General features: G+C 34.8%; 5 protein-coding genes across 5 annotated transcripts; 3 read left to right on the top strand and 2 right to left on the bottom strand.

Moving 5' to 3' along the window:
- Window positions 1-1,221: 1,221 nt before the first annotated feature.
- On the top strand, window positions 1,222-3,218 carry Bm10129 (Serine/threonine-protein kinase Pim-3, putative; the record flags this gene model as incomplete). Its single annotated transcript, XM_001898458.1, has 6 exons — window positions 1,222-1,309; window positions 1,616-1,797; window positions 1,947-2,159; window positions 2,229-2,391; window positions 2,470-2,649; window positions 2,752-3,218. 6 exons carry the CDS (start codon window positions 1,222-1,224, stop codon window positions 3,216-3,218), a joined length of 1,293 nt encoding a protein of 430 aa, XP_001898493.1.
- Window positions 3,219-6,774: 3,556 nt separating this feature from the next.
- On the top strand, window positions 6,775-9,232 carry Bm11360 (DHHC zinc finger domain containing protein; the record flags this gene model as incomplete). The annotated part of the gene is made up of 5 exons (XM_001898459.2): window positions 6,775-6,894; window positions 7,079-7,273; window positions 7,387-7,626; window positions 8,118-8,321; window positions 9,038-9,232. 5 exons carry the CDS (start codon window positions 6,775-6,777, stop codon window positions 9,230-9,232), a joined length of 954 nt encoding a protein of 317 aa, XP_001898494.2.
- A 511-nt stretch (window positions 9,233-9,743) lies between these two features.
- Bm2733 (Lectin C-type domain containing protein) lies at window positions 9,744-12,879 on the bottom strand (the record flags this gene model as incomplete). The annotated part of the gene is made up of 8 exons (XM_043073092.1): window positions 9,744-10,083; window positions 10,302-10,659; window positions 10,734-10,864; window positions 11,236-11,341; window positions 11,436-11,603; window positions 12,079-12,228; window positions 12,310-12,522; window positions 12,852-12,879. The coding sequence occupies 8 exons, from the start codon at window positions 12,877-12,879 to the stop codon at window positions 9,744-9,746; spliced, it is 1,494 nt and encodes a 497-aa protein (XP_042929026.1).
- A 2,538-nt stretch (window positions 12,880-15,417) lies between these two features.
- Window positions 15,418-19,933, top strand: Bma-aph-2.1 (Uncharacterized protein; the record flags this gene model as incomplete). Its single annotated transcript, XM_043073091.1, has 16 exons — window positions 15,418-15,529; window positions 15,762-15,872; window positions 15,964-16,090; window positions 16,176-16,309; window positions 16,441-16,574; window positions 16,710-16,849; window positions 16,918-17,017; window positions 17,109-17,276; window positions 17,454-17,555; window positions 17,723-17,806; window positions 18,045-18,208; window positions 18,377-18,548; window positions 18,631-18,730; window positions 18,891-19,039; window positions 19,411-19,516; window positions 19,740-19,933. The coding sequence occupies 16 exons, from the start codon at window positions 15,418-15,420 to the stop codon at window positions 19,931-19,933; spliced, it is 2,097 nt and encodes a 698-aa protein (XP_042929025.1).
- A 669-nt stretch (window positions 19,934-20,602) lies between these two features.
- Bm10126 (Uncharacterized protein) lies at window positions 20,603-21,393 on the bottom strand (the record flags this gene model as incomplete). Its single annotated transcript, XM_001898462.2, has 3 exons — window positions 20,603-20,746; window positions 20,982-21,051; window positions 21,263-21,393. 3 exons carry the CDS (start codon window positions 21,391-21,393, stop codon window positions 20,603-20,605), a joined length of 345 nt encoding a protein of 114 aa, XP_001898497.1.
- Between the last annotated feature and the right edge of the window lie 2,920 nt (window positions 21,394-24,313).

The following is a 24,313-nucleotide window of genomic DNA, read 5'->3' as shown; positions in this document are numbered from 1 at the left end:
AATAGGGAAGAATTCAAGGAGATGTGAGTGTATCGTTAGCTTCTTTCGCTCCTTCACACTTTAAGAAGTTCCAGAGGTCCGGGACAAGACAATAGCCTCCGTCCCACAGTAACTTCCGGCGAGAGAAAAAAGAAGGGCGGAAATGAGTATGAACTGCCTGTAAGGTGGTTGCTTCTTTATGCTCCTTAGGCTATGAACAGAAACCGCCTGACACCATCCCTCCCTCGCAAGCTTCCGTCTGCTCGCCTCCTGTTTTCTGTGGAAATACAACGCAAACTGGAGAGGAGGATAGGAGGCCTTGTTATGTTTCCGTACGGGGACAGCAGGAGCAGTGCGGCAGTAGCAATCCCGGGTCCTCCTACAATAGAGGTGCATAGGGCTTGCAGTCAGGAGTTGTTCTTCTGCATTCCTCCCATTTCCTCTCTTTCTCTCCCACTGTTAAAAGTCTGGCTAGAACATTCCTAAAGGTTTTCTCGGGAAAAGGAAGTTTTGGGTAGATGCCAAGGGCTTTTCTTTCCACTTGTCTGTCTAGTAGAGAAGAAGAAAAAGAGCTGTAAGTACTGAGCACTGTCAAGTTATGTCCCATTTCGTACTCCCACTTCTCCCTCCGTCCGTTTCTGTTCGCCCCCGCTGAACTCATTATTGTTTGGGAGATTGATGTGTATGGATAGATATTATTAAGCAGATTTCTTATCCTTTCCACTTATTGATTATCACAAATACTGTTCATCATCTATTCATAAGTCTGTGTCATCCGCCTGTACTTTTCTCTCATTAGCGCTAATAAACTTTGTCTTTATACTGATAATCATACCGTTCCTTTGTAGTGAAGATAGACCTTTGATTTGGTTGTGATGCTTCCTCTTGTGCAGATTTTATGCCAGAAGGAATATATTTCTTCACTAATATATTTATAAAGTCAATTGCCGCTATAAGGAGGTTAATTACAAGTATTTCTTTTGGTCAATAGCAATTTGATATATTTAGTGACAAGAGGAAGTTACCTGCTAGTGTTACTTTCCTTGTTCTTAATTTCCTTCTATTTGCACGCAACTTTCTTTCTGTAAAACTACCGATACGTCTCATGTTACGTAATTAAATGATGAAACATATGTATGTCGACATTTTCAGATTATTAATTTATACTTTCATTTTTTGGGAGTGTAACATATTTGCAACTTAACATATTCGATACTTAGTAACTAAGCACGTTCAATTGAAATGTTGAAAAACGCTCGTAAATTAGTGCTTGACAATCGCGGTTCAACCACCACACCATCTTCATCGTCATGTGTTGATTTCAGACAAGGTATGTATTGCTACTTATGAATATCTTAGGTATATCTTACGTGTTATGTATTTATATATATATATATATATATATATATATAATACGGCGCGCTCATCAAGGAATGTTCCCGTCCGACTGGCCTAATTGCACTCAGTTGTTAATATGAGAAAAACAACTGTATGCAAGAACTGGATTAGATGGTAAGTGATCTGCAATTGACTGGTTTGCAGTATGATACAAGATGTTTCGTAAGTGGAGATTAGGATGCAAGCTATCATCAAGAATAGCTTGCACGTTTTTTTTGACTTTGTGAGTCTCTTGCAGAGATCGGAAAGTGTCACTGTTTTCAAGGACATGATTATGCAAGCTTCAAAAAGCAGTACAAACTTGGACCAGAATTAGGACGCGGTGGCTTTGGGACTGTGTATTCTGGGTTTCGTGTAATTGATGGTTTGCCAGTGGCAGTGAAGTACGTATCAAGAAATAACGTAACCGGTTGGCAAAAGGTAGAAGTTTATGCATGCCTTTTTTTTTTTTTGGAACAACCTAAGAAGGGTACTTTTTCTAACCATTTTCAGTCGATGTTAAGGATGATTTGGGTTATTTTTGTGTGAAAAAAAAAAGCTCTCTTACTAATGCATTTTACACTTTTTAGATTCCTAGCACCGATATGAAGTTACCTATGGAGATAGTCCTTCTAATGAAATGTACAAAAATACTGGGCGTAATTCAAATGTATGATTGGTTTGAGCGACCAGATGGATTCCTGATTGTGATGGAGCGACCGTCGCCGTGTCAGGACTTGTTTGATTATATATCAGAGCACGGCGCATTAGATGAAAGAATTGCACGTAGTTTTTTCAAACAGGTGATTCATATAGTTTATATTTTGGATTATTGTCACTTTTTTAGCAAATGAAATTTGCTTTGTTTGAAGGTTGTGGATACTGTGAAAGCTTGTGAGGATGCGAATGTTGTCCATCGAGATATTAAAGATGAAAATTTGATTGTGAATTTAAAAACTGGACATTTGAAGTTGGTTGACTTCGGTTCTGGTGCATTTTACAAAACAAAGGATCAAAAATTTACCGATTTTGAAGGTAACTTTCTTTTCCACTTATTTAATCAACTGGATTAATGTTATATGCTTGGCATATATTCGGAATTTACATTTGCAGGGACACGTGTGTATAGTCCGCCGGAATGGATTCTTCGTTCCGAGTATGATAGTTGCAAGGCAACTGTATGGTCACTAGGAATTTTGTTGTACGATATGGTTTGCGGAGATATTCCATTCCATCGTGACGAAGACATTGTTTGCCGAGGACCATTAGTTTGGCGACGACATGTTTCAAAATGTTCGTTTTTTTGTTAATACATTCTGGAAATTCTTATAGCATTTTTGATAATATCGGTGTAGTCGAATAAGAAGCGAAATATGTCAAGGAGTTCAATTTTAGGTTGTAAGAATCTGATTATGGAATGTTTAAAGTATGATGCGGACGAACGTTGTGATTTGGAATATATACGGCATCATCCCTGGTTGTCCGAAGGTGACACATCTCTTCCACTGTCTATATCGGAATTGAATTCAGGTCGCTATAAGTTAGGCAGCGTACCAGCAAAATTGGTGACACATGCAGAGCAACATCCAGCTTTGCGTTACGCTATACCAAATGCTGCTGCGAGTGAATCGCATTTAAGCGCTTTCATGTATTTTTCGTCGCAGAACGGTTCTGCAATTATTGCCAAAACATCGTCAATATCTATGGGAGGCCATAACCGGCACCATTCTCCTGGGTTCCGATCTTTTATTGATAGTTATTCCGGAAATCTATCATTGTCATCAAGTTGTTCAAGTATAAGCTCAGGATATTGTACCACTTCCTCGCCACCAACAGGTTCGCTAATGTTGGGCAGTTATTGAGTTTCCTGTTTTATTGATATCAACAGAGAATTCTATTCTTCTGTATCTTTTTTCTATATATAAAAGAGAAATATTCACTTTCATTTTGGCACATTATGTCCTATATGTTATCATTCTGAATTATATTTATTGACTTAGTTCAATTTTTATTCATATGTTTTGTTATGCTTGTATCTGTATATGTTATTTCTTGGATGCTACAACTATTGTTTTGTACAAATCATTATATACTTCTATCTCAATACTAGTAATACTCGCTATTCATTAAGTGTTTTCACGAGAAAGTGATCAGTATTGCCGCCTACTCTTCGGAAAAAATTTTTAATAACTGGAAATCCCTGAGTGGTGACTGTTCTAAAGGAGGAAATAAGATGAATGATTACAGAAATTATTCAGTGATTGGATTTGCGTCAGAATCCTGGTAGGTTGGTTTGTGTGAAGCTTGTTAAGTGTTAGCACTGATATTAATACAAAAAGGCAAGTTTGTGATTTCGAGATGTTTTGCATATTTCTCACTTTTACACCGTTTGCATGCAGTGAAAAATGGAAAATGAATAAACAATGAAAAAGTTATCAGCTTGTTGAGCACACGAAATTAAACGAGATTAGAAAAACTCGGACTATAGGCAAGGGATTTGTCCTATCTCAAGATCGGTAGAAATGTTTGCATTCTATTGAAAATGGTGTGTTGTGCACACAATTTATGTTGAGAGGCGTAACGTTCAATGAGGAATTAATTACAAGTGAAGGGTGGTTGTGTCGATTGGGATTAAACATGTATCAGTAAAATACATTAAAAGGCTGAGGGATCAACGAGATTTAGTTCTGGTTAAATGGTACAGGAATGGTTTAGTTTGGGAAATAAAATCTATCACACAGTATATGATGTTACACCTGGAGTGTTGCACCTTGAAAGATCTAGGTTGCATGCTTATGCTTTCTTTAACTTGTTGACGTATCGCAAAAGAGTAGAGCAACACAAAGTATAGTTTCAAAAAACATGGAGCAATTTCAAGAAGACACTATTGTATAACTGTCAATCAGAACAGATGGCTTGATCTGCCTTCCATCTAATAGTACTTTCAGAAAAGTCTGGTGAGTTCATTTCAAAGAGTCCATAAAACAGTTTTGACTGACATACAAACGAAGGAATAATTCTAATACCAAGATAGTATTTTGCTAAGTGAATTGATAATTTAAAAAAAAATAGTGTGTGCTGGAAATACAGCAAAAAAAATCAACATTGCCAGAAATTGTACGACTTTGATATAACGATAGGTTTCGTGGAACATTGTTCTGGGACTGCTTATATAGAAACTGCAAGACGGATCTTCAATTACGAATAATAGTAGAGAGAATAAAGTATTCCAAACAAGCAACAGTATTTATTTTCCCTGCTTGTTATTAATTAATCATCGGTAGCAAGTATGGCAGTCTCGTTGTTATCGTTGCTGTCGTTAGTATTAAGTAGTGTCATACTAATACAAAATGGTTGCAATTAATAGCGAATGATAAAGTATACTGACATCGTGTTCACCGAAAATGATTTTCTACAACTGAAATAACTATGTGCTATGATGGCCATTCGAATGTCCCGCAAAATTAGTTGTGACCACAACAACGAGCGGAGTGATGTGCGACATGCTTATTTCGAGAGTAATTGCAGTGTGTTAGGACCTTCTCGAAGAAATGTCAACAACAACTTCTGATTCCAAATGAATTTACTTCTGCAAGTTATAGTCCCGATGATAGAACTCTCTTCGGTTTCAATTACTCTGATTTCTGTGCATTTCTATTACCAACAGTATTCATATAATTAGCATAATCCCAATCTATCTGTTGGTTTTAAATTATTAGCTATTAGATGACGACATAGCCACAACAAGTGTCCGTCTTACGGTATCATTCAATTAATAATATCCTTTATTCTCTCATATTAACTAGCCATAATACAAAATTGCTTTTCTCTGTTTAAAAAATTCAAACAAATCCGTAAAATTCTAAAAAATTCAATCTTTGGTGTCAAAATAAGCGGTTGCTGTTGTGTTGTTTCGCTCCTTCCCACATTTTCTTTCCGATTTATATTTTCCTCTCCACAGATTTTCTGTTCGTACAGTTGAAAACAGTTGAGAAATAATATGATAAAAGCGCATACCATTAGAAATAAGATAATGGAAATAGCAACATAAATCCATCTGCAATACACTTTTCAGAGTTAGTCGATTCTTTCGAAATTTATTGAACCTCAAGTTTCATCGAATAATAAATTCAGATTTTTGTTTTACTTCAAATAGAAAGGAAAGAGGCATTCTAGATATTCGGAATTTCTTAAATTTTCTATTCAATCCGACTCGTTAGACGGATTCATTTGCTTCGATAGAAACAAAAATTCAATCATACCGTATTGCGATTATTATGCTATCCTGAATGGAAGTGCACCGTGCGTGCATGGAAGCTAAGATAGGTTCTACTGATTCCGGTTGAGCTTTCGTCTTCTTCATTTCAATCGCTGTATCTTCGATAATGATGCTCTGTGCTGTTATTTGTCTCTAGAAGCGCAAAAGGACAAAGACAATACATGGATGGACAACACGTTCGTTACATTTCCGCTCACTTACATTCGAACTTTTCGTAACGCAAAAGTCGTCTTACTGAATAACTCAATGTGATGTGATTAGTCAAACATTTTTGAACAGTTCTGCAGAATGGGAGTAGTCGATTTGTTGTTAGATTAGAAAGTCTTCAAGATTTTCATGATTTCAATCAACTGATGCAAATTCTAAATGTTCAAAACTATACTCACTTTTAAATGGTCGATAATTTTTCGGTAATGACATCGGTGCTGTTTGAAGCTTTCATCTTACATCGATAGGCATTCACATTCCATCTTCTATTATTCACTACATCAAATTATCATTACTTAAACTGCTGATTAAATGTTATCAGTCAGTGCACTTATTTCACTGCACAAAGGAACTGCTCGAACTAATCGACAGCTTCACTCCATTAATTCAACCTTACCAATGAATGTCCCACAGGTAAATCGGAGACCGCTTGAGTCAACAATTTGCACTGCGTCCTGGTCGTGAAAGTGCGGTGCTAGAGATGCGGGTGTATTGGTTTTGTCGACAGGTGTAGTTGTGTTGTGAGGTGCAGATTTTCTGTGTGGTTACTTATAAAATAGGAAGAATGTGTGTTTGTATAAAATAGAATCTATATGAAATAGAAAGAAGTTGTAAGTATGTGTTGGCCAATAATTCAGTTTCGAACGGAGACAGTTTTGAACGCATATCTCTGATAGTTATTATAGGAGCATATGAGAGTGATCGGGAATTTTTCGGTTGCAACCGGTTATTGCAGTCAAAAATTCAAAAGAACTGATATTCAAAATCTAATCCATTTGTTGTGAATTTATATTTGCATTGAACACTTCTATTTGAGGATATCATTTGGAAAGTTGATGATATATATATGTTTCCTCTGTATTCAGATTTCATCAATTTGAACCGTTTGGGATAGATCTTTGCAGAGGAAAATCATCCTGAAAGACTGGTATATGTTGAAATTTCATTTCTGGTCACGCCGCTTTGTTGCGGCAATATCGGCGGTACCTTCCTCAATCAGTTTACATTATATTCGATTTTTGAATGCTTTCATTCGGACTGGTTTAGGAGCAGTAAGCAAATTTGCTGGATTTGTTTTGTCTTTTTGCTCATGCTTTCGTATTTTCGTAAGCCATTAAAATCGTCAAAGAAATAAGCATGGAATGAACAGTCTGGCAATTAATACTGACACTTTTAAATGTTAAGATTAGGTTTAGACTCACTTAATCATTACAGTATTGATTAGTAATATTTTAGGGTTTGTACTGTCTCGTTCATTTCTTATTGGTAATAATTGTTGGATGCGAATATCTCATCCTGTTCCCATACGAACAACAAGTACGGCCATCATTTCGCATCCCCCTCTATTATGCTGTCGGTGCATATCTAATTGTTTGCATTCTCTTTCATTATCAAAAAGCTTGCTCAGTGGACCCTGGGCGACCAGAATGTGTTAGTTATTTGTCGTTTCCAGAACAAACTTTCTAAATATTCCTCGGTATTTTATGGATTAAAATATAGTTGTATTCTCCTTTTTTCTAAATTAGTAATTACAACATTTACAGTCTAATGCGGAACCGTTGTGCATTTCTTGTGGATACCATAAACCGGAAGGAACACACCATTGTTCACTGTGTGGTCGTTGTGTGTTGTATATGGATCATCATTGTGTATGGATCAATCAATGTGTGGGCCTTAATAATCATCGCTATTTCTTACAATTCGTTATCTATGTGTGGTTTTCGCAGTGTTTCATACTCACTGTAAATTATGCGGCGTTTTGGGAACACTTCTATTCTGTTAATGTTTGTTTCTTGCATTCTACAGTTCTATGTTTTCAACCTGGTATTTCAAAAAATTATTCAAAGTAGCAAATAACAGAGTTATAGCATCTCATCATGGCTTAACTGATTGCTACGCATCGTATATTGCGAACTTTTTCCAACTCCCGAAAAAGTCCGCTATTTGTATATGTATAGTTATCCCTGTTATTTATGGTAACTTTCTATTTTCACCATTTTCATATGAATTATGGGTTCATGCTCAAAATAGTATGTTTTCTTGGGAAGACGCACATATATATATGTAGCGTGCTGAAGTGCAATTTGTACAGAGGAAGTTTTATTTATTCCAGAAGATTTCGACGTCATTAACCGTTGTCCTCATTAACCTGCCGTATCTTTGTTAGCATCTTGAACAGCGATGGAACCTGACGTTTAACATTGAGATGGTCTGGAAGAAGTAAACTTACTGTTTGGACTTGGAAACTGTTTTAAGCAAATATTGGGCTTTGCAGCGCTTATCAGCTGTGCCATATTGTGCTCAGCATTTATCACTGGCGCCGTGGCGTGGTCTACTTTGTTCACTAATACCAAATCTTCTGATCAGTTATATTTGTTTTGTTTATGGATTGGCAGCGCTTTTATCCATCATTCTTGGAATGTTCGCAGCATGGAACATGTATTTAATCTCAATTGGCGAAACATTCATCGATTACTTGGCTGGTTTTCATACACTTAATGCCATTTCTTAAATGATAAATTTCATATTAGGTTTAAACAGTGTGTGAATTTATTAAAAATTTCAGTAGTGGTTTTAGAGCAATATTTGAGCATAAAATAACTTTACCGATATGGGGACTTTGTTCCGAAACTTTCGTGTTTAAAAAATTTTTCCCGAACTTCGGTCAATTTATGCACCATTATCTGGTTACTGATATATATCTTTGCATATTACAAATGAAGCTGTTCAATCTTAACAATATCACATTTATGCTATTTTTTATCACTTACATGATATATATCTTTCCATACTTAGGTGTGCTTAACCACTATCAGTTAACATAGTTATTTAATCCAGATAAGGTTAATTAACTCTTTTTTTTTTCCTTTTCATTTGTACTTGAGAGAACTATACAATTTGTGAAACGTGGTGGATGCAAGAGGTGGAAAAAATCTATAAGTTGGAATTCTTTAAAACAACGTTAGATTGATGTACGCTTCAATTTGAAGTGTATTCGTTGTTCTCCTATTAACGAGTTGAACACCGAGGGCACTTAAAGGTTCAAGGCAAAAAAGTCGTAAGCTATTACGTTCCACTTCATTTATGATGAGCGGTTAGTTCGCTTCAGTGCGAACTTTTAAAAGAACTTGCATGCATTGCAATCGTTTTCAAACTTCTTTTGCTTTTTTTCTCTCCGAAGTCTTAACTGTTTAGCAACATCGTGATTACCGACGGAAACAGCACAGATGGCGTTCACCAAACGATCTCGGATTCGTGGAGAACTGGCGTTGTTTCTTGGGACTGAAGCAGGGTCGCAGTTTCATACGGCACATTCTGTTGCCGTCCTCTCATTATCCCATTGACAGACGTCTCATATGTAAAAATGATGTTCTCCCTTTCGTCGTATAAATGAATCGTTAGTTTATCATTCTATGTTTTATTTTATAGTGTTATTTTATGCTTTTTAAGTGAAGTTTCATTTATCCATTTGCTTGAAAATTTCGCTTTACTATGGCAGTATCCATTGATTTTTGCTTATTCCACTATTAATTCCCTTAATTCCGTTTCAAGTGTTAGATTGGTATACTTTTGCATACTGGCTGTTAACTTGGCCTGATATGAAAACAAGTTCTCATTATGTTTGAATATGTTTGAATTTTACGCCATGTGATTCTCTTTGCTTCAGTATTGTAGGCGGTCCAATCCACGATAATTTGCTATTTTTGAGGCTACAAGATAAATATTGAAGAATGATGGAGAGTTTGAGAAGGGATCAGATATTGATAAGACAGCATACTTTGCCCATTTTAGTGATCATGAACCTGACAGATAGTAGTAGCCGCTTTAAATATGAAATAACAAGGAAACAAAAATGATAAATATTTTGTACAAAAGAGGCACTAAATGTATAACTTCATAACTAATTTCTGTTAATTGTTGACATTTCATTTTTGTTCCAGAATTCGTCAAGGCTAATGGCGGATGTATGATCTAGAACAGATACGCGTGGACGTTCAAACAGTTCACCGCGTCGTATTTTGAGTAGTGCTTCTTCCCTCGTTGTGCTGCCCATTGTATTTTCCCGTAAGCCAAATGGTAGGTTTTGTTTGCTTCGACTAGGTACCGAGAGGCGTTCTTCACTCGTTTGACGGGCATTAAAACATGGCTCAATTGTCAGAACTGTTGGTTCAATTCGTTGCAGGTTCAGTTGCTGTGCCGAGTGCGAGTTTTGATTCGGAGTATTTTGTTCTATTGTTTGTCTGTAATTATGTTACTGTTAATTTTTTTATATTAGATTTTGCCTTTACTTATGTAAATTGCTACTAAATAGTTTGTTTTAAGTTTTGCTTATTTCCATTCTTGACCTGCTGTATGTTTATTTTCAATATGAATTGTTCGTTTTGAATCTGATGGTGTGAGAATACAATCTGTTTACAGCGAAAAAGATAAATATTCCAATAATTTTCTGACAGCTAACCTTGATGAACCTCCATCTAAGACTGCATTGAAAGCATTTTCAGTTACTGTAGTCACTCTTGCATCACTATTAGCACCATCAATTCTTTGGACCTCGGAGCTTTCGATATGTGATACTGTAGTGGATGTTGCAGCTCTCTGCACATCGATTCCCGCAACCAGGCGCTGGTTTACATCGGAACTTCCAATACGTGACAGTGCATGTTGCTTTCTACACTTCCGATAACATAAATAAAGTAGGATAAGCATCAACAGAATAAGCAGAATAATAAACAACCAGACAGTGAAACGGATTGGAGACTTTGCGACGCTGCTACGCATCATTTCTTCTTGTGGAAGATACGGTATCGTGTTACCATCTGAAAATATTTCCTTTGGATCAGTTTGTCCTTGGATCGTTTACTATTGAACAGTGCCAAGTGTCAAATATTACCTTGATGACGCTTGCATATATATTCATGGCGATTTCTGCAGTCATCCATAGCCAAAATATATCCATTCCTATTTCGCCAGTCTATATAGGCACAGTTTTGTCCAGGGGAACTTCCAGTGAGTTTCGGTAAGCTGAAACAATGAGATAATTGTATAATATGTACTGCAGGTTTTTGTTCTGCATTTTTCTATTCTGTAACATTAAAGCAAAATGCTCATCATAGTTAGTAGCTCGATAAAGTAATTTCTGTTTGATACAGTATGATAGATTAATATTGATTTTGCCTAAATTTATCACTTAATTTCAGTGCAGTATTTTACTGCTGGTTGTGATATGTACAGCTCTTTCCATTAAATGCATTTTGACTCGTTGATGTCTCCAAACATCTATTTGTATGACAGGTTGATGTCTACAACTGCTAATATTAGAATAGTACCGGATGTACTGCAGTTAAAAATTTTTTGTTTTGTTTTCAATGTTGGATAAATGACCATCTACGAACTCTTCTAGCCAAGGTCCGGAGTTTGGATCCACGGGCATAAATTTTCCTTCACTGCTATCTTCCATGTAACCAATCCATGGTAGTGTTTTGCTTTTTTTGTAAATTGCTGAAATATGTCAATTTCACCTTTCAGGCTAATGAACTTAGGTAATTTATTCCTGGTCCATTTAGTAGAAATACGGAACTAGGCATCTGGTTACCTGCAACAAAAGAATACTCGATGGCAGAAGTCAACGTGAGTAGGTTGCTGCGTACCAAATTACATTCCTTCTGCGCTTCTAACCACGTTAAACCGTGAACTGGCCTCTTTAATGTATAACAGTAACCTACCGAACTGAAAATCCAGCTCGGTGGACATCCTGGTATATCTGAAAGTTAGACGGAAGATATCATTTCTGTTAGTTTTCCTATAGTCTGAGGACTAGTTTTGTCAGCTCTATATGTGTACAGGATAATAGATATTTCAAAATATCTTCACGTAGTACGACCATTCTTGGTAATTTGCCGTTATCTTTATAGAATCACAAATTTAGATAGAAGTAATGGCATTTGTTAATTTTCTCAGGGGAATTTGACAATTTGGCAGAGGAATTATACATGAAGAATGCAGAAATTGATATTCATTGAAAATCATGGATGATAAGGAACTTACGATTTTTGCACAATGTTCCATCAACTTTCGCTAAATGCTAGATAATTTTTCAGACATAATTATAACGTTAAAATAGACCCTTTTTTTTATTGTTTTTGTTTGTGGGTAAGGTTATAAATAGCAATGTAACCTTATACGACAAACATACCACAAACATTTCGTAGTTTAAAAAAAAAAAAAAAACAAAATACCAAATTCAATGAAGGACATATTAATGCCTTTCCCTTGAAATGCTTCATCGCTATGAAAATACACATAAAGTGAATCGGTAGTACTAATAACCGCATTCGGATGCTTATCACCACACCAACGTACTACTTCTGGTGATTTAGATGTATCACCTGAAAAGAGAGGGCAATCAACATTTTCTTTGTTTGTCATTGAAACTTTACGGTTCTATTAAAAAAAAAAAAAAGGCTTGCCATCATGAATGGAGCAATAGTCATCACATTCTGAGAACAAGGCATCGTCAATGTCGGAATCATGGACAGTTAGCATTATTCTTTTCCTGCTACTGCTACCCATCAGGATCCAGCTGCATCTCATGTTATTTGCATAGCGACCGGTTTCATATCCAATTGTGTGAAAATAGACTTGCTGAGCATTAGACTTCGCTTGTAGTATTATCGGCTCTGCTACAGTAATATTAACATTCGGAAGATGAAACTTGAAAAGTCGCATGCAAAAGAAGGAAACTAAAGTTATTCGGAAAATTGAGTCCAAAAGGATAGAAAATAAAATAAGGAACGACTAAGGGACGACTAAAATGCTAATCGAAATCTTATGAACAAACAGTAAAATGATATTGGCCACATATTTCAGGGTACCACATCAACTGGTCATTAAACAGTCAAAATTTCATTATTAAGATTATATTATTGTTACTGCTCCCTATCATACTATCAATTTCTCGCTTTTCAAAGACGATTTTAACAAAAAAGACAAAATAGAAAATAAATATTACCAGGACATGCCTGTGCATGCACAGCCATTGTATCGTCGAAATTTCGTATTACAATGTAAAAAACCATATTAAGAATAAAACAATTCTTTCCAAGATAGACGGACCGTAATGCTAATTTGGAATAATGAAAGAGAAGTAGCAATGAAAAGTGTTGGATATATTCAATTAGCCTGGTAATGAACGACATCAAGAAGCCTACCATGCACATTGTGATCAGTGCAGCTTGGTAACAATTTGAGTAATACGAAATGGTATGAATTATAGCTGGAAAAAAGAATTTCCACCTTCCAATCGCACCGAACCACATTGATCACGAGTGAACCACCGATGACTGAGGATAGGTTGATGATGATGATGGTGGTGGTGGTGGTAGTGAATTTACTCCAAAAAGCTCAGCCAGTAATCACTTTATTACTACTCAAGCTTCCTAATCCTGTTGAAAATGCGTCCTTTTGCATCCATAGCAACCACACCAACAGTTTAGTTTATCAGTTAACCAAAGGCAATTATGTAGCATCGACATCAGCTCCTCAATATTTCGTCGTGAGCATATTTGGAAGTAGTGAATGGGGCAGTCTACTCCATTATTTGCAGTCCGAAAAGAAAAGTAAGTCATCCTATCAAAATTTGCGCATGTGCAAAATAGACTGCATTCAAATGTGAAATGACTGCATCTTTCATCTTTCTCTTCCCATCTTATTATCCTGAAGAAAAATGAAAAGATCATTTCTTCGTGCCACATATTTGTAGCTAACCACTTGCCATTTGCATAATATTCAGAAGTCTGATTCTAACATTCAGCATCTTTCGAAGCACCCGTTGCTGCTATGCAGCTTCTGATTTAAGACCAATCAGAAGCCAATTTTCATCACTTTCTATTGCGTGTTTGCATCTGTCCAAGCATGTACAGTACTTGCCAAATATCAACTTCCGGTCATCGCAGGACAACAAGAATTGACTGATTTGTTGAACTTCGTTTTATATTATCCTGAAGAAAAATGAAACTAACTTGTGCCTTTTTCTGGACAGTATATATCTATCAAATAAGGTGCATCATTTTCTTCACAATGTCAAGTTCAGCTAAACTAGTACTGTCGAAAAAACCAAATTATAATATGACAAAAATAATTTTGTATCACACCTATAAAATTAAAGGTTGTCTTATTTGAATATTCCTTAGACAAATATAAACTTGTTTTAATTTTCTATCTCATATGAGCAATCATTTAGTCAACACTTATATTCTTGCACTTGTAACTAATCTTATCTTAATTGTCTAAAATGTTACAGTTTCATCCTATCAGATCGTAGATAACATCTCTGCGAAATTATCAGCATTATCAATATAAATTAATAATACTTTGTTTAATATATTTTAGAAATAAAAATTTATTTCAACAAACTCCATTACACAACACATTCGTCTGTACAAACTCTTCCAAACTGCAACCAAGAAAACTACCTAGCAAGTAAATCCTAGCAAGTTCACGAAAGTACTACTCTAACGAGGTATACGATTCGTCTCTTTAAATGGAAATTTGGAACCTATTCCATGCTTCTTGCTTGCAGTTTGCAGTTCTCAATTTTTGGTCGCTGAAACGTATTTCAAAGTATTATGTAACTTGTGATCTCTCCCCTACTTCTTCCTGATGTGAGAACAAGTAATAGAAGGAAGAAGAAAAAAAAAAAATATAATAGTGTACCACAAAATAGCCTCTCCAGTGTACCACGAATAGTGGACAAAAAAGTGTTCAGAACAAAGAGGCAATAAAATTGATATCAATATTCCTGATGGAACACTTCAAACAGGAATAAGAATAAAATAAGAATAGACAGCCCAAATTCCGGATGGAACAAAGCTACTGGAGATTACGGGAAATGTGTATGGAGAGAAGAGTGAACATACATGTAAAACTTATGGCAAACAACGTAAGTACGTGTATTCTGAACGTAGGGTAACGTAATAGTATGCTAAGTACAATGTTATGTTGATTCATTGAATGGTAAATTGCATTTGTCCATCCCATCTATCTGTCTTGAAAATTATGCATAATTCTGTTCCAAATCTTACCAAGTGCAAGAGTTGCATGCATTTTAGCATGTATTCACAGCATTCACTTCACAAAATTGGACCGAACGTGAACAGCTACTGATAAAATCCTTCCGTGAATTTCACGATAACAAAACTTACACCAACTGATAATAGATGTCAACACTGGGACATAAGTTTCACATGATGCTGCACTCGGTTTACTGCGCCTCAATTTTATCGGAAGGACTGGGGTTAGATTAGTTCCTCTCATCGTTGGGGTTACTTCCTACCTTTTCGTCGCTGTTCTTATCATCCGTATCTATTTGTTCCTCTTGTTTAAATTCAAACTTTAAAAATGTCAATTCTCTGTTTTTTTTTTTACCACAAGTACTCTACTTGCATGCAGAAATTAAACGCACTTTTTGCATCAGAGGTTTTTGTACGAAAACTTTGTTTTCTTCTATGTTTCTTTTCGTTCACAATTAAGAGTGGCTGAGTTTTTTTTTTTTTTTTTTTTCAAAATTTTATGCTTATATGAATTGTTTGTCTTCCATTCATTATGATGTTGCATTTCAGAATAATAAAATCGATGCAAGTGAAATTGATATGAAATATTGGTGTCAACTTTTACTTTTCGCAGCGTCCTGTATGCTGGTTTTTTTTTTTTGATTTTACTGTCATAGAAGTTGAAATTTCCTTTCGAACAGAGAAATTCTTGTCTCCATTTCAAACGAAGAAAACTCATATATATTGTAGGCAGAAGGGGAAGAGGTTCAATGTACCATTCATGGATTAGCGAAAGGTGAACATGGTGGTAAGGTTAGGTGTTGATATTGGATGTTTTAACTAGGAATATGACTGGAGAGAAATTCATTCAGTGAAAATCAGTTGTGGTGAACGACTATCGGATCAGATCTATCTAGATTTGATTGGTGGAAGATACAGTTGCTTTCGATTGTTGAATGGAACACATGAAATTGGGTGTGGTTGTAAGTACTTGTATTGTTTAAAAGGAGATAGGCGTTGCAAGAAATGATCAGAGTAATTACTTATGGAGCTCTGTATTTGGTACCATTTCAGCTGCAGAGGAAGGAAACGAAGGTGTTGTCGTTTATGCAAATAATGCTGATGAGTTAATCAATCTTATAGCAAGTCTTGATTCTGAAGATCGCATTATCACAGCTTTCGATATATTTCTTTTAAATGAGTAAGTTTCAGGCTGTATTTTTTAGTTTCTGTTTTTTTTTACGAATAAATACTTTTAAATAGGATACATACTGTTGCTGCTGCAGGGAAATAATCAGAGTATTGAAGGACGATAAAGTACGTGGTGTGCTTCTTTTACGCAATGAATCTTCTATCAGCGACATGAAACGACTTGATGTCGGATTTTCGGAAGATGCCGTTTGCCCTAACGAACAATTTGGTACAACTTTTTGTTGTTTCGTATTTCCCGCCGCCAGGTCTATAATTTATGGTCAGATGAAGTAACAACTGAGTAATAGTTAAGTTCTTGATAATTTTTCTATAGAACTGAATGAGCTCCACATTTTTCAGATATTAGTGGGAAATGTGAAAATCGTTGGAATGAACACGGTGCACTGTTGCCGGAAGGCTTTCGATTCATCAATTGGAAGAAACCAATTTTTGTTATTGAAAATTACACTGAAATTGACATCATCAGAAATTTCGTCAGTCGGTTTGCTATGCTGTATATTTACCATTTCTTCTGAAAACAGCTAAAATATGATTGAGTCATACGTTCATAGATCTCATGAATTTCAATATCTCTTCTACATCAGTCAACCAAAAAGTATTTATTGCAGTGTTATGAAGCATTCAACAAGAGGAATTTGAGAGAAGATGTACTTTGTTCAGCTCGCATGAAGCATTTCATGCGAGCAGCGGGAAATGCTCAAATATGTCTCCAACGCCAAAGGCTGTTTTACGGCTTTTCAGATTCATTGTTAGTATTCGGAAAAGTATTTTGATTTTGTTGCTTGGGCTTATACATTTCGCATTACTTGGTTTCAGGATCTCTTTATGTGACCCATTGGCAGACAAAAATTTGTTTGCAACAATTCCAGCACTTACGAAAAAGTTCAAGCCGAAAATCTTGATTCTCTCCGCCAGAGTATACTTTCTCATATTTGTTTTCTTTCATTTTATTTGATGAATCTCAAAAGATGGGATGACTACAGAGGCAGTGTTTGACGATGTTGTAGATGGATTCCTTCAGTTCGTTCACAGAAGCAGCTGTTGGTGAGGTGTCTGTTCTCACATCACTCGTTAGTCTTCTAGCGGTTGCTAAAACGATTGCAAATCATTCCACTGAATTTGAAGCTGTAGCACAACGCAATGGGAGGGCCGTCATGTTTGCATTTTTTCACGGAGTATGTTCTTGAATTTATAACTAGGAATGCTTCATTACTATTTTTTGAATTTAACTAGTATAATATGAGTTATGGTCATGTTAGTGTAACTAAAATTCTGCCATTTGTTAGTATAGTCATACCAGTATATTTTTGTCATAGAATGCAAGAGATTTTAATGCAAATAAATGATTTCAGGAATCGCTGGGTTATATCGGAAGTAGTGCCACAGTAAATGACATCATAAAAGGCGAATTTCCTCTAGATATCCGGTTAACAGATATCGATAGCTTTATTGAGGTGACTATAAAGATTGTGAACATGACAGCAGAACTGTTTTAATAAGGTTGACTAACAGACCATTATTATACATGCACAGCAAATTCAACAAGCAGTAATAGGTCAAAAAAATCTAGCATTAAAGTTTACCTTACATTGTATTACTTTCACTTGTGATTATTTTGCAGGTGCAGCAGCTTGATGGTTCAGAACCAGTGTTTTCTGCTCACATCGATTCAAAGGCTTACGATACTCCTGAAAACAAACTGAAAGTGTGTGGAACAGCAAATTCTTAGAGAAATATGTTTTATTCCCATCTCTGATGGGGCTAAAATCCATTTTTTCATGCTATTTTACATCCAGTGAGTAGGATCCGATTAGGTTGTCCTAAGTTAAGCGATGACTTTGTGGTATATATTTTTTTAAATGTTAGTTGGGTTGCGTAATTATGAGAATTATGTAGTCCTTCATTTTCATTTTGTTAGATGGATGTTACTCTAATCATTTCAGGTGCAAACTTTGCTAGACGCAGCTAAATCGTCCTTTAAGCAAAGTAAAATAAATATCGAGAGGAGGACTGGATTACCACCCTCTTCTTATCAATCATTTTTGAAGGGAAAACGTGACATAGCTGGTTTTGTTCTTCGGCCGTTTAGTCAACAATATATTTATAAGTTAGTAGGAATTGTTCAGCTGTGATAGCCTAATAAAAATGTGCACTTGCGAAAAATAAAAATTATTTATTAATATAGTTAGTAACTTATATTGTCGATCTAAAACTGAATAAAAAAAAAAAAAAAAAAAAAAAAAACTAACATACTATCAGTAATCGTTATTTTCAGCCGGTTAAATTCATTGGAGGATCAAAATGTGTTCAAAAATGGAATTACCAAACTACAAACTCAAGTTGTTGCTGCTGCGAGTGTTGTTATGGGGGCTGTAGCACGATTTCTCACTGGTGGTAATGAAACTGAACCTGATTTATTCAATCAATATGATATAGATGAACTATATGTAAGCAAAGATTACTTATCAGATTTATTCAATTTCTTCTATATAGCACATCATAGCACTTTTAACGAATATTTTATTATAGGTAGCTGTTCTTCTGAATTGTTTCTTGAAATATTCTGATTGGCATACATGTAACTTTTTCAAAAGTATCACGAAAGGCGACAGTCGGTTTGAACATCATTGTTAGTTCAAGCCAATCTTTTTTTGTAGTTTTTGCTTCCATTATGACTTCATCTTTTATATAATAGTTGTTTACAGATGTAAACTGAGTTGGAAAATTACCATTTTGTTGGCTTGGCTAAATTCTCCAATCTTTTTGAATTTCATTTGCAAACTTTACAGCGAAAGAAACGTATATATCGGTAGGAAGGGACAATTACTCATTAATTCGCACTCTGATGACTATGTTAATTGTTAATGTTCTTGGATCCAAGAATGCTGTTAATGTTCCCAGTCGCGCTCAATGTGAGGATTTAAATAAACACGACAAGGTTAGCAGAATGATTGTGTTATACAATTATTATTATTATTTTTTTTTCGTAACTCCTTACAAATTAAAAGACTGTGCTTATGTTCACTTACCAATTTACAGTTTTTTTTTTTTTTTTTTTTGAGAAACACTCAAATGAAGCGTTTAATATGAAATGTAAATAATGGGATATTATGTTGTAACATACGAACATCATTTGAACTTCACAGCTGTAGGCACAAAATTATTATAAGGCATAACTGGTGAACAAACATTTTTTGCATCCAGATCTATCCATTCATTATTCCTCTCCTCATTTACAAAATTATGACAAAAATTTATTGGAGGCAGTTGACTCTTTTTGAGCAGTTTTTTTTTCTCTCTCTGTTGCAGATTTATCATTACACTTGGCAGTATGATCCAGAAGATGAAAAATTTACATGCTATCGTAATTTGCTATATACAACAGCTGCGGAATCTCCAGCCTTCAAATTAGACGGTATATTTCTTATAAAATTTTTCTATCTCGATAAGACATAAGTTTCTGCAGATAGGTTTTCATCTCTAGTTTATTTCATGCTATATGTAGCTGAAATTCACTCATAGTTTATTCATGTTTTATCTCTTTTAAGCTTTGCAATTTAAAGTCTTTCTATATATAAAAACTGGATGCATAAAGCCACTTGAAGTTTTTGCAGTTTGGTATGACCGGGAGTTTTCAGGTTACAATATGCATTCAGGAGTTTATTCAACTTGGGTGGAAAGTGTTTGGACCACGAAACAACTGGAACTTTTCTTAACCATACATCCATGTTTAACACATGATATTACCGTGTTTTTATACGGTTTGATTTTTTTCATCATTTCACTGTTCGTAATGGAACTGATTTATTTGGGAAACAAAGAAGCCATCTGACCAAGAGCATCTATGCTCGACTGCCCGTTCCATAGTCTGATGAGCTGTATTTTCTTACGCTATTTTAGTTAAACATAATTTTTGAATTTTTCCCGGAGAATTTCTTCCATCACTTTTATATCTATAATTTTTGTTGTCTTTAAATGAGCGTACATATCGAAATAATTCATTTCATTCTGGTTATGATATATATTGTTTTCGTCAATCCTTGATCCCAAGCATTGTATAGAAGTTTTCTAACTTATTGTTGTTCTAGTGTGAGTAATCTTGTACGGTGAATGTTTCTCGATTGCTATTACAAGTTAGTGATGACTTAAAGTAGATTCTCTATTGTAGTTAATCACTTGGCATATGTAGTTCATTTCGAAGCTTTTCCATTGTGTTGCATAAATTTCCTGTCGCTATTAATTTTGTGCATACTTGCACATTTTCATTTTTATCTATTTAAATCGATGCACAGCTAAACAACATCCTTAAACTTTGTGATGATCTAACAGATACAGGATGATCCGACTAATGAGGAACACTACTACTCGTTATTGATGAGAATGTGAGAGTAGTATTATGCAGTCTGAAGTGTCCGCTGAAAATATATAGTGATTGTCGACTTTACAATTTTAACCGGAAGGTTGTTAAAGCGGTAAAGGTAGGATAAACAAAACATTCAGTTTATGCGAAAAGGAAACATAAGCAAATAACCATAATAATGAGGGCGATAAGGCAGACAGTGGCTTTGACGATCAGAGATGGACCTTCATTTCCAATGAACATGGACTGAGATATTTCCTTCGCATCATTCTTTGGCGGGCTTGTCTAAATTCTTTACTCGTTACATGCACTTGCAAATTGGAGAAAGCTATAAGGTACCACAGGTCACGGGATATCACCATTAATGTAACTTCCAGAGTGGAGGTAGACAAAGCCTAAGCATAATTCCAGTATGAGGTGCAAAATGATAGTGGTATATGTATAGCTTACGGAGGTTTTTTACGGAAGTTTATGGAAATCCAAGAAAAAAAAAGAATCCTAATTAGCAACAGGGAATAACCGTTTCGGAGTCAAATAATTGTTGTGGTCGTTGAAGTAGGATGTATTCCATCCTTTCGGATGGCCGACATCTGCAAAAAAAGCTATTGAAAATTTCTGAAATTGAGAAATTTGATTGAAACAAACAAGGAACGAGAGATGACAACCAAATATTTAAGTCAGAAAATGCTAACATAAGAGTTTAAATTTTTGGTGAAAATTCGTTGGCTAATGTGCCAAATATTTAAGGCCAAAATTGAATCAGATTCACTTTTCAAAGATGCCTTCTCACTAAAAACTAACCGTGAACGTGGCTCGTAATCATAGTGAACAATTGGTACACTAACTGGTTGACCCGTTGCACCTTCCACATCTTTCCTTTCACCATTAAAAATATGCATTTCCAACCTTTCACTTCCATTTGCCAATTTCATTGTCTTTGTTTATCCAAAAAAATTTAGTTCATGTAATCAAGATAGCATATGATGGTGACAAATCGACAACGTAGTGAGTTTTGCGATGATACCAAATAATGTAGGCACTATATATTTCATAAAATTCTTGTTCTATCTTGTGTCATCTGACACAATTAATAACACCAAAGAAGAATTGCTAGCACAATATTCTCGATCGTTGATTCAGCTCACGACAGATTTCCGGATATTGTCACCTACCGAAACATGATTTGAGCGTTTTCGATCGACAAAGTTTTACCGACCCCATTCGAATTTCCCTGCTCTCTCTCGTGCATGCTGTGTATATATACATATATATATGCATGTCTATCTGTATATAAATATGTGTGTCTATGTATGTGTGTGTGATGGTGGTATTATTGTCACCTGCTCGATGAGCAGTTCGATTTAATTCATTGTGCGCTATCAGTAGATCGTCGTATTAAATAAAAAGAGAAACTTCGATCTTAACGAATGATGTTTGGAAATGGAGTAAAAGGTAAGTTGAAAGGTTAAGATGGCTGTGCAAGATCAATGAAGCATTGACCAATACCTATGAGCCATTTCGAGTAATTTCAACTTGAGATTGCTCAAGTTGAAACTTTCATTATTGCTTATTTTCATTCCATGAAGAAGAAGCGCAAAAAAACCTTCTGGTAATTGTCGATGAGATACCGATGCACTGATAAAATGCACGAAATGTGGATATCATTTATATATAACTTTTACTCTCACAAGTTATCCTTCAACAAGTAATAGCAGCATACCATTAGCACTTTCTACAGCTTGGCCATCATTAAAGTATCGAGAAAAGTAAACACTTATGGAAAATCTATCAAGTTTCCCGAAAACCACATAACATTCATTATTTCTTTACAAATATCCTACAGATTTACCTGCAGCAACTGAGGTTACTAATTAGTCTAGATAAAGTTAAAATTGTGAAAATGGAAAAGCTTGTGGAAACTGATTCTGAACATTTTTGTTTTTTGTTTTTGTTTTTTTTATTTCACCACTGCTCTTAATCTTCAGGTACAACATCCTCCTATAAGCAACTTAGGCTACTTCTAAACTACAAATTTTCATCACTTCAATAAACTTTTTTTGCAACAAATTATTCAGTCAATTAACCTTCTTATCCTTACTATTGTCATCGCTATTCACCTTGCATCTTGCCAATCTGTCTGTCACCGTTTCATCTTTTATCTACCACCATTTTTATTTATTCCATTTAACTTAATCATCTGTTACTACTTCATTTCATAACTTTGAACGATTGCTCCACCGGAACACTTCCAAATATGAGCTACCGGAAAAAGTATGTGCATTGAAGTAGGCAATTGTGTAAATAATTTCCCTATTCCGTACAAAACCAGAATCATAACTTTTTAGCAAAAATTATGATGGTTTGATTCCACCGTAAGAATATTTTGATAAATGAGGAGAATCATTTGACTAATTTTATCCTATTCAATTCAAATTTCATTGTAATCAAATCAATTTTCATGTTATATGCAGTGCTAAATGAATGATCGCTCCGAACAATCCCGAACTTAATCAAAAAAAAAAAAAAAAGAAAGACATGAATGATAAAAAGGATTGAGAGAGCAGAAACAAACAAAAGAATGCGGAAATTGCAACTGCAACAATTGATGGCAGTACGTTGTTGTTGCTGATAAGATAAGCTAAAATTTTTGTCATATTGATAGTTATAATTTTTGTGATACTACAAGATTTCTGTAAACTATATTGTTTCCATTTCATTTGAACAATAAAAAGTATTTTTCTTTTCGTTCCATTATTTTACTTCTCAAAAGAGAATTATTACTGAAGTTTATTTAAGTAAATCATTAGCATCTAAGTTGTTTCTTTTAGTTGTTGAATTTTATTTCTTTCTATGCTAATTTCAAAAATGATCAAAAAATTTAGAAGAGAAGTGAATCATACTTTCAAACATTTAGGCTTCTAGAAATTTAGGCATCTAGAAGTCAAGCGAACAATATATCACATAAATATGAGATCATTTATTGACTATCTTTTTCTTAAATAATTTCTGCTCCCAAAATATTTATCTTAGCCAGCTAGTCTGATCTCATGAAATTTCACACGGAATTACAATGAAAAAACACCATCTTCATTTATGCTTTCAGCATGAGATTAACATTACAAAAAATAATATCACTGGGAGCAAAATAGTAACTCTTCAAATGTTCGCTGTGTCTTCATCAAAGATTTTGATTGGTAAAATTTCAAAATAACACTTTACACTTTGTAAAAAACTTAGTTTTATGAGTGGAAGTTATAACTGAAATAGCTTTTAGTTTCCACACTTGTTTAATGAAAATAACATTCATTGATTCGTTAAGATAACCTTTGTGTCGATAATAATAATGACATCCTGAAATACCCCCCAAAAAAAAAGAATCTAAAGTAAAATATCCTTAATTGTTTTTGAAACCCAACGAAACAATTTCGAATTTAACAGGATGAATAAGTTTGACTTTGTTACATAAAACATTTGTTGTTAAATCTTGGTCCATACATTTTTCATTAGCTCGTTGACGATTATTTCAAAATTTACGAATTTCCCAGCAAAAAGTTGCTGCAATCCTCAAATCTGCACTTGCACTAATAACTTTAATTTCTTTCAATTTCTGAATTGTTGAGCTCTTTTACAACTAATATCAAGATAATAATGAAAGCAAAGTGATATAAACTAACCAAATAAAATGGTTATAGCTTTGTGCTGCCTAAACTTTACCAATGCGTGGTGCAGTATTCTCAATTCTTTATAATTCCTATAGAATTATGGCATATATCAGAATGTCCATTTATACTTTTTCTACTGCTTGATATTCTCGCCAGTATGTAGAGCTGCTAAAAAGTCGAGTTAAGAATT

Source organism: Brugia malayi (assembly GCF_000002995.4).
Source record: "Brugia malayi strain FR3 genome assembly, contig: Bm_v4_ChrX_scaffold_001, whole genome shotgun sequence".
NCBI lineage: Eukaryota > Metazoa > Nematoda > Chromadorea > Rhabditida > Onchocercidae > Brugia > Brugia malayi.
Note: the sequence above shows the minus strand (reverse complement) of the source record. Positions and strands in the feature narration are given on the sequence as shown.